A 10,994-nucleotide genomic window follows, 5' to 3' on the forward strand; every position below is an offset into this window, starting at 1 on the left:
GGTAAAAGAAAAGTTTCAATGAAGTAAAAAGTAAAATTGGAATTGAATTTTAAACAGAGAAAGATGCATCCTTTTGAAAAATCAGTCACTAATTTTAAAAAACGTTTTGTGTTATTTTACAGGAATGTTTAGGTATCCATAATGTCACTAAACCTGTGTCTTCACTCTGTAGTGGAATTCATTTTCTACTTCACCCAAAAGTCCTGTATGAAATCTCTGCATTTGGCATTCAAGATCCCAAAAATGAGGTATGGTGTGTGATAAGTAAGTGCAAAAAACTGTAATTCTTTAGACACTTAGCTAAATCAAGGTAATATCCTAATATAACTAGAGAGTATGATAAGAAACAGAAAATAAACTTGTCTTTGATGTTGGGTTCATACATGTTGTTTGTTTAAATAAAAAGAAATGTTATGGAAAATGTGAGAATCAAAATACAGGACAGATGAAACGTTTTACTTATGTTTTTTATCTAAGATGTAGAGAACCAAACAGTCCTTATAGTAAGCAGGTTATTTCACTGAGGCACATTTTTGTTCAGTGGAAGAATATATCCTAACTAGAGGCCCAGTGCACGAAATTTGTACCGGGGGGGATGGGGAGAGGGGGTGTCCCTCAGCCAGCTTGCGCTCTCTCGCAGTCCCGGACCCCTCAGGGGATGTCTGCCTGCTGGCTCAGGCCCGCTCCCCATGGGGAGCGGGCCTGAGCCAGCAGGCAGACATCCCCTGAGGGGTCCGGGACTGCGAGAGAGCGCAAGCTGGCTGAGGGACACCCCCTCTCCCCATCCCCCCCGGTACAAATTTCGTGCACTGGGCCTCTAGTTAGGATATATTCTTCCACTGAACAAAAATGTGCCTCAGTGAAATAACCTGCTTACTATAAGGACTGTTTGGTTCTCTACATCTTAGATAAAAAACATAAGTAAAACGTTTCATCTGTCCTGTATTTTGATTCTCACATTTTCCATAACATTTCTTTTTATTTAAACAAACAACATGTATGAACCCAACATCAAAGACAAGTTTATTTTCTGTTTCTTATCATACTCTCTAGTTATATTAGGATATTACCTTGATTTAGCTAAGTGTCTAAAGAATTACAGTTTTTTGCACTTACTTATCACACACCATACCTCATTTTTGGGATCTTGAATGCCAAATGCAGAGATTTCATACAGGACTTTTGGGTGAAGTAGAAAATGAATTCCACTACAGAGTGAAGACACAGGTTTAGTGACATTATGGATACCTAAACATTCCTGTAAAATAACACAAAACGTTTTTTAAAATTAGTGACTGATTTTTCAAAAGGATGCATCTTTCTCTGTTTAAAATTCAATTCCAATTTTACTTTTTACTTCATTGAAACTTTTCTTTTACCAAGAGGATGAAAAAGATTCTCTTGCCCAACAGTTTTTTAATCTGCATGAGATATGTATTATGTTACTTTCTGCCAACAAGCAGAGTCTTGATAAACTGAATAACCAAACTATTGAGACAACCAAATCTCTTAAGTTGTTCATAATGATAGACATAAAAGAAAGAAATAACATAGTAAATGATATACCCAAAAGAATTAAAGCAGGAACTCAAATAGATATTTGTACACCTGTGCTCATAGAAGCATTGGTTACAATAGCTAAGAGATAAAACTAATCCAAATGTCTATCAACAGAGGAATGGATAAACAAAATGTGGTACATACAAACAGCATATTCAGCCTTAAAAAGGAATGCAATTCTGATCTATTATAACATGGATGAACCTTGAAGATACTATGTTAACTGAAATAAACCAGACACATACATAAAATATATGATTCCACTAATATGAGATACCTTGAATAGTCAAATTCAGATAGAAGTAGAATGGTGATTGTTAGGATCTGAGGGGAAGGGAAATGAGAAGTTATTGTTTAATGGGTACAGAGCTCCAATTTAGGAAAAGGAAAAAGTTCAGGAGATGAATAATGTTGATGGTTGCACAAAAACATGAATGTACTTACTACCACTTAACTGTACACTTAAAAATTATTTAAATGGTAAATTTTATGTTATGTATATTTTGCCACAATTTTTAAAAAGCAAATTAGACAGAGCTAAAGAAAGAAATAGCATACTGAATGACAGCACTGAGGAATTCCATCAAAACAAAACAGAAAGAGATATAAAAATATAACAGGTCCTGAAGAACACAAAGGATGGAATAAAGTCTAACATAGATCTCATGAGTGCTCCATCTGGAGAGGATAGCAAAGTTAAGAGAGATAATAATGACTGAGAATTACCCAGAAATGCGGGCAGACATGAGTTTTCAGATTGAAAAGTGCTGAACAAGGTAAATAAATTTTTAAAATATATACAAAGACGCATTGTAATGAGACAAGAAAAAGATCTTAAAAGCAACTAGGAATAAAATGCAAATCAGTTATGTTAATAGTAGACTTCTCAACAATGAAACAAGGACAAAGCGGTATCACAAAGTGCAAAGGAAAAACAGCAGTCAATCTATCTATAATAATCTATAATAATAAAAGTGTAATATGCTGACTAGACCAGACGTCCTTCCAGACGACCTTCTGGACGAAGCTGGGGCTATGAGGGAAGCCTGGGTCCCAGGTGCCTGCCAACAGCCAGAGGGAGGTCTGGGTCCCAGGTGCCGGTGGCCGGAGGGAAACCCGGGTCCCGGATGCCAGAGGGAAGCAAGTGCCAGCAGCCAGGGGAAGGAAGGCCTACTCTTGCACGAATTTCATTCATTGGGCCTCTAGTAATTATATACCCAGCTAAGCTATAATTCAAGAGTAAGGTAAAGCCAATATATTTTTAAACATATGTACCATTAGTCACAGAACGTCATTGAAAATATAGAAAAACTTATTTCAGTAAAATGTAGACTGAACCTAAATATTTATCAATAAAGAAAAGAAAGAATATTCTAACTAAAGAGCAGTTAAGATGAATGGACCAGGTAGATCTCAAATCCTATTATTAGATGAAAAGAATAGGCAGCAAAACCATATGTATAGTATAAAACAGTAATATATAGTATTTACAAAGACATGCGTATATAATAAAGATATATATAAACAATGGTTGGGAAGGATAAACGCCAACTTTATAAGCAAGGTTACCTTGGTAGAAGAAGGAAGAAGGAAAAGAAAAGAAAGAAGCTTCCACTATAAATGTAATATTTTTATTTCTCTGAATAAAAAAGGATCGGAAATAAAAATGGCAAAATGTAAACATTTGTTATATATAGACTAGAGGCCCAGTGCATGAAAATTCATGCACTGGAGTGGGGGTTCCCTCAGCCCGGCCCGCCCCCTCTCACAGTCCAGGAGTCCTCAGGGGCGGGAGGCGACCCAGCAATCAGGAGAAGGCGACGCCCCCATCACACCTCTGCTGCTGCCACTGCCGACAGCGCAAGCCTCAGCCGGCCCTGGTTACCTGAGCCTTGGGCGGCCCTGGGCGGCTGGGCAGCTGCCATCCGAGGCTTGCCTGTGCCTCGGGCCAGCCCCTGCCGTCTGGGGTGCTGAGGGGACTGGGGGAGTTTAATTCTGAAGTTATAAGAAGAAAATCCACTGTTAGTTCACAAAACAGAAAACCCACCTTAACAATTTCCAGACAGCAGTGGTAAGTTTCAACTTTCACTTGTAGCAATGGGTGAGACAACATACGCAGAAACACTTTCTGACTTTCCCCTTGTAGTAATGGACTGGCCTGTGCTGATTTCCAGCTAGCAAAAAGATAAAATATCCACATCTAAGGCAAGGAAATTACCAAACAAAGGAAGCTGAAAAGCATAGTGGAAGGAGTTTCTTCCTATTCCAATTCTTTTAACTGGAAAAGAATTTAACCCACTATTAGTATTTACCTAAGTACACACTTATTTCATGGTAGGGAATACTCTCTCAAAGAGTACAGAAAACAACCCGGCCGGTGTGGCTCAATGGTTGAGTGTCAACCCATGAACCAGGAGGTCACAGTTCAATTCCTGGCCCAAGTTGCAGGCTTGAACCCAGTAGGAGGGGTGCAGGAAGAGGCCAATCAATGTTTCCCTCTCATTGATGTTTCTATCTCTCTCTCCCTCACTGTTCCTCTCTCTAAAATTAATAAAAACATTTTTTAAAAAAGAGTATAAAAAACACTAACAATGTCTTTAAAAAAACTATACTTGTTATATCAATTGGTGCAACCATATGGAAAACATGGAGGTTGCTCAAAAAATTAAAAATAGAACTACCATATGATCTAGCAATCCCACCTCTAGGTATATATATTTAAAGAAAATTAAATCAATATCTTGAGAAGATATCTGCACTCTCATGTTCATTCCAGCACTATTCACAATAGTCAATTTTTGGAAATAACTCCAGTGTCCATCCATCAATGAATGAATAAAGAAAATAGCTGTATATATACAATAAAATATTACTCAGCCTTAAAAGAAAAAGGAAATCCTTCCACTTGTCACATGGATAAACCCAAAGGACATGATGCCAAATGAAATACCTGGTCTGAATGGATACCAAAAGAAATGTATAGCCCCAGCTGGTTTTGCTCAGTGGATAGAACCTTGGACCATGGACTGAAGGGTCCTGGGTTCGATTCTGGTCAAGGGTATGTACCTCGGTTGAGGCAACCAATCTAAGTTTCTCTCTCTGTGTCTCTCCTCTCCACTCTCTCTAAAAATCAATGGAAAAATAAAAATTATTTTTTAAAAAAGTGTAAAATCCAAGGATAATTCACTTGGGTTGTAGCATGGCATTTTAAAGTTTACTCTTGAATAAAACAGTAAACTGTCTTAATACAGTTCATATACAGTTCAAAGGTCAGACACATGTAAAAGCAATTAAAACTAAAAAGTAACAATATTTAAGACCAATTTCATTTTCACTGCTCCTAACTTCACACATATGCATGCACACACCATGCACATGCACACATACACACACAATGTCCTATAATATAATCATATTAAGAAAGAAAATATTACATCTTTGAACAAAGGTTGATGATTTCCTCTATTAGAGGTAAATGATAATGATAGGAAAAGCTATGCAAGGCGTGGTCTGCCATCTCCACTAATTCTAAAAGATTCTTCTCTCCCTGAAAAAAACAAAAAAAAAAACAATGTCAAATTCATATACAACAAAATTCTCCAAAGCTATCTAAGAAGCTTTAAGAAATTAGATTATTCAGAGACCCTGAGATTCCTTACATTTACTTAAGTCCATTTTCTCAACAACCATCTAAAATGTCAGTCCAGGAAGAAAAATGTGGGAGAATCCCTACATTTGCCACATGAGACTGTGTATTATTTATCTCTGAGCAGGCTTAAACTTATAATTGAGTGGCCTGGTCCTCTGACTACTTGTTTGTAGTCCTATGTCCCTGCTAACTGTAGCTCAAGGCAGGGCTCATGTTCTTATAATCCACCTCCCCCTTCTAGAATCCTGACCAGTTCTGAAAACATGAGAGCAATCAATACATGTGTGGTTAACTTGACAATGCAGAAAGCTACAGAAATAATTCAACTTAAAGACAATTCAAACTTCTATCATGGAAGAAACAAGAAACCAGAGGAATCAAGATATGGCAAAAAGAAGAGGGTAAAAAACGATAATGGATAAATAAAGGAAATTAGAAATATAACCTTCAGACAGACTCCACTGTAAGGGCAAAAATAAAAGTTTTTGTCCCAATTTTTTTAAGATCTTCAGGACCCAATTTGATATTTTCAGACAATAAACAATTATTGTAGTCAATGTCTACCTTAAGACTCAACCCTTTCATTGATAACATTCTAAAGAATATCCTAATAGTATCTCTAAAAGGAATAAGGAACAATGCATAATTATTGCTACAACATCGTACCTAAAGGCAGCCTATGCCTTACAATCTAGTTCATGACTTTATTTAATAACAATATCAGGCTCTTTGTGTGAATAAATAAGGGTCTATAAATATTAAAGAAAAAATGTGTCTCCAAGTAAGCACTAAAATGGTCCTTATAATTCTGTTTATGTTGTGTTACTCTTCATACACACTATGCCACTTCAAAGAGGAAACTCACTATTTAATATTAAGACACTGAGAATAATTACTCATTTTCTTCATACTACTGGTTTCATTATATACACCATTCATTAATCTAAAGTCTTCATCTTACTTTTATACAAGCCATATCCTTATTTTATTCTGATAACTGACCTATTCACTAACAATGTATCCTATGTCTAACAATTCAACTATTATATGTCCATCAATTTGAAAAGTATAGGTTACACTTTCTAAATATTTTATCAAAGGAATTTAAAAGAGATATTAATAAAGCTTTTTACCTCCTTCCCAACATCAGACAGGAAGTTACAGGTACACTCAATGGAATAAACGGCCTCTGCAGCTCGTTTATAAATGCTGTAGTTTTCAGAATTCAGCTGTTCCAAATAGGCCACAGCAGCTTCGTGAATATTTGGATATTCCAAAGAAATAGGCATGTCCAATGAAACTAGAAACAATGCTGCTGACATAGACTCTGGTAAAAAGTGGCTTGCCTTGATAAATGGGAAAAAAATGTTAAATAAAAAAACAATTTTAGATAAACATAGCAAAGTATAAATGTAGTTCAACTTTCTAAGTATTCTCTATGTCAAAGTCTCTGCTTTTCTAAAGAAACCTCTATTCCCCAAAACACCATCTCTCTGTATGGCTTTATTCAATACAATTTTCCTATGCCCAGAATATCTCAAGTCCAATTTTCAACTCTTTCCCAAGCCTGGGATACAGGATACCTCTTTCTTCCCCACCCCAACACTCAGAATTATGCTCCCCTGGGCCCAGCATCTTGTGTCTACCTCTGCTACTGAACTTAAGGCATGAGGCCTCTTCCTCTAAGTATTTTGTACACGTGCACACAAATCACACACACACAAAAAAGTGCAATAAACTCCTGAAAACAAGAACACTTTGCCACCATAGCTGAGCACATACCCCAGGGCTCAGTAAGTACATGCTGCTTTGAATAACACTAAACCAAGTATAACTAAAGACTGCCTTAAACAGAAACTGGTTTTTATTTGGTTTTGTTTGTATTGAGGGGGAAGGAAAAATTCAACAAAATATTTAAAACAGTTCTAGAACACTCACAGAAAACTGATCCTTAACTAGTACAAAGTCAATAGGCCCCAAATGGAATATCAATGTGTTTTATAAGCTTAAATCAATTATTTAAACTGGAAGTCTTGCTTGTTTTTTTAATAATTCTAACTTCATGATAGGATTTTATGCATCAATTAAGAAAATAAAAAGAGTTAAAAATTCAATATTGGGCAGAGCTCACTGTTACGGCTGAAATGCTGTCTTTATTAAAGAAAGTTTGAACGTGATTTATTTCATAGGTAACCTATTTTAAAGATAATCATTATCCGCCTGAAAGTCTAAGATTAAGAGCTGAATCAGCTAAACAATGCCTTTAAATCAAAGTTATCAACTAAATATCAGAAACAATAGGAATTGAATGTTTAGGTTACTAAGCATAAAAATAAAACCGGACTATTAAGACAACAGCTATTGGGAAGTCAAGCAAAATTTCATTATTCTGTGAAGAACTGTCCTAGTGGGGGGAAAAAAGAAAGCCACTAAATTACCTAATCACCTACTATTCCCTCACTCAGCAAATACTTATGTGCCCCTGCTGCATGGCAGACACCACTGCAGGTCTGGAAACACTATAGGAAGTAGAACAGAATCTCTGCCCTCATGAAGCTATCACTCAGTGGAGAAGGAAGCAAAGAGTGAACTGGCAACTTCATGAGATAGAAAGTTTCAGAGTCCAAATTCTACTTCCATTTCTGGTGGGCTAGCAACAGGCAGAGGGCAGCATAACCTTGTTTTTAAATAAACTGAAGGAAAAATTTAACAGCACTGAAGTAGCATTTTTGTTTAGATCTCAATCAAAGCAATTACAAACATATTAAGTCAATACTTTGATTATAATCTCTTCAGTGACCATATTAACTATTTTAATGAACTTCCAAGTTTTAAATATATTTAGAAGAGCTACCAAAGATTACAGGTATTAATCTGCCTTTAAAAACAAAACCAAATAAATAAAAAATAACTATCTTCAAAAATACTGGAGAATTGGCTTTTCATTTTTCTAACACTAAAGTAAGTCAAAATAAAACAAATTATTGATTTTTGTATTAACTGACTCCTGCCCAAATAAGCACACAGATGAAAAAAGTATAATAAAAAAGCAATAAATAACCTATATAATACAACTGATAATTAGTTTTTCCATCAATACTTCGACCTATGGATATATTGATCATTTGTAATACTTAATAACAAGTTATTAAGGACCTAAATAGACACTTTACGAAAGAGGATATACAGAAGGCCAAGAGACATATGAAAACCTGCTCAAAGTAACTAATCATCTGAGAGATGCAAATCAAAACGACAATGAAGTACCATTTCACACCTGTCAGAATGGCTATCATGAACAAATCAACAAACAACAAGTACTGGCGGGGATGTGGAGAAAAAGGAACCCTCGTGCACTGCTGGTGGGAATGGAGACTGGTGCAGCCACTGTGGAGAACAGTATGGAGTTTCCTCAAAAAGTTAAGAATGGAACTCCCATTTGACCCAGTAATCCCACTTCTAGGAATACTAGTATATCCCAAGAAATCAGAAAGGATATATGCACCCCTATTTCATAGCAGCACAATTTACAATAACTAAGATTTGGAAACAGCCTAAGTGTCCATCAGCAGTATGCTAAGCGAAATAAGCCAGTCAGAGAAAGATAAATATCACATGATCTCACTCATATGTGGGATATAATGAACAACACAAACTGATGAATAAAAATAGATCCAGAGATAAAGAAACACCGAACAGACTGTCCAACCTCAGATGGAAGGGGGGGCGGGCGAGATCAACCAAAGGACTTGTATGCATGCATATTAGCATAACCAATGGACATGAACACTGGGGTGGTGGGGGCTTGTCCTGGTAGGTGGGCATGGCCGGAGAGGAGGTCAATTGGGGAAAAAGGAGACATATGTAATACTTTAAACAATTTTTTAAAAAAACTTCTAAATAAATTACAGAGCTACATATTAAGACATTAAATGCCAATTATAGAAAAATAAGGCTATAAAATTGAATATGAAGTAATTTAGAATAGAAGAAATCACAAAGAATAGATCATCAGATTTAAAAAAAAATAGCAAGTTATTGTTGCACTACTAATTTCTCAGTTGTATCATACTAGAGGCCCGGTACACGAATTCGTACATGGGTGGGGTCACTCAATCTGGCTGGCAATCGGAGCCGATCGGCCGGCCAGGGGAAGAACCACAGGAGGTTGGCAGGCCAGGGGGAGGTTGGCTGTGGGAGGGCACTGACCACTGGGGGAAGCTCCTGTGTTGAGTGTCTGACCCCTGGTGGTCAGTGCACATCACAGCTATGGGCCAGTCGTCCGGTCGTCCGTCTGGTCATAACAGTCGCTTAGGCTTTTATATATAAAGATTATTATGTAAAGTGACACACATGTTTTAAATACAATTCCAGTCTTCTATGACTAGAACTCTTCAATTTATAATGCTTATGCCTTGAAAAATTATCACTCATTAAAAGCAAAAAATTATTCAGAAACATGATTAATGAATTAAAATTAACAGAAATGGTGTTATTTTCCCCAAACAAAATACTGTCTATAATTTAATGTTTATTCTTGTTTTCCAGGACTACCTGACAATGTTGCATATGTAATGTATTAAAAAATGGAGTCTGGACTATATACTCTGCAGAATTCTAAGGGACAAAAGGGCAAATGGTTATAACAAGGGAAACAGAAGGTACAGGAAACAGTTCTTTAGCTGCAGCAATTTCTCTTGCACCTTCATTTAAGTAGGATGCACCCTTCTTTTTTAGTAAGTATACTGCTAAACACTTGTGCATGAGTCACTTGAGATATTTTTACCACTAACATTCAAATTCAGATATAACCTCCAATTAAAATTACAGACAATAAATAATTTAAAAAATATGTACAACTATTAAAATCACCTTTAACATAACAGAGTCATATTTTGCAATAAAAATTAACAAGCAACTGCTACATGCAGTAACAGTGATGAATAAAAAAAAATATTGAGTACAAACTTTATAATCTCATTAGTATAATGTTTAAAAACAGACAAACTGATCTATGGTGACAGAAATCAGAAAGAAGGAGTTTAGCCTTGGGGAAGAAGGAGAGGTAATGGACGGGAAGGGACCTCTGAAGCTCCAGTAATGTTCTTTTCACATTCTAGGGGGTGTCACTTTTTAAACACTGATACATTCACTAAGTAAAAATACATTGAACTGTGTACCTGTCTAAACATGTTACACCATCATAAAGTTCCTAAAAAAAAAAGAAACTTTACAGAATTAATGTTTTTTTCTATCAAATGATTTGTCAAAAATGTTAGCCATCCATCCGTTCCCACATTTCCACTTTGTACACCGTGGAATGATCAGAAGGGATTTATAATGTGTGTATGTAATATTCAGTAAAGTACAGGGGAGCACCACTCCCTGCCTTACCTTTTCAACAGGGAGCAGCATCTGCAGCAGCCGAGCTGCAAACAGTGAGATGCTGACAAAGGCCATTCTGTGGAGCCTGCGAACTGCCTCTGTGTGCTCCACACCGATGCTACTTTGATGGTAGCACACGGTTTCTCCCAGGGACCCCAGCACTGCGAGCAGCTTCTCTTTCTACAAACATTTAAACACAAAACGGGAAAACAACCAACTTGGGGGTCAGTATGCAAATGTCAGAGGACAATTTAAAACACTATCATTAAATAACAAAAATGAACAAAAAGCAATTATTCCTCTTGATCAGAGCCAATACCTGCTAACAAAGAATGATAAACACACCTAAATTTTTAAAAAACTATTTTTTAAGCATTTACTTTGGGGTGTTTTTTTTTTT

At 36.3% G+C, this 10,994-nt stretch overlaps 1 protein-coding gene across 1 annotated transcript in view; it reads right to left on the reverse strand.

Annotated features, from left to right (window-relative positions):
- The window catches only part of RTTN (rotatin), a 115,330-nt gene that overhangs the window by 82,995 nt on the left and 21,341 nt on the right, over positions 1-10,994 (reverse strand). Inside the window, exons 11-15 of the mRNA XM_014535892.1 lie at positions 10,604-10,774; positions 6,343-6,555; positions 4,995-5,107; positions 3,608-3,734; positions 1,133-1,258 (exon numbers count right to left, since the gene is read on the reverse strand). Coding sequence (XP_014391378.1) covers positions 1,133-1,258; positions 3,608-3,734; positions 4,995-5,107; positions 6,343-6,555; positions 10,604-10,774 — 750 coding nt within the window. The remainder of the gene's footprint in view (positions 1-1,132; positions 1,259-3,607; positions 3,735-4,994; positions 5,108-6,342; positions 6,556-10,603; positions 10,775-10,994) is intronic.

This window comes from Myotis brandtii, unplaced genomic scaffold (assembly GCF_000412655.1).
Source record: "Myotis brandtii unplaced genomic scaffold, ASM41265v1 scaffold154, whole genome shotgun sequence".
Classification (NCBI taxonomy): domain Eukaryota; kingdom Metazoa; phylum Chordata; class Mammalia; order Chiroptera; family Vespertilionidae; genus Myotis; species Myotis brandtii.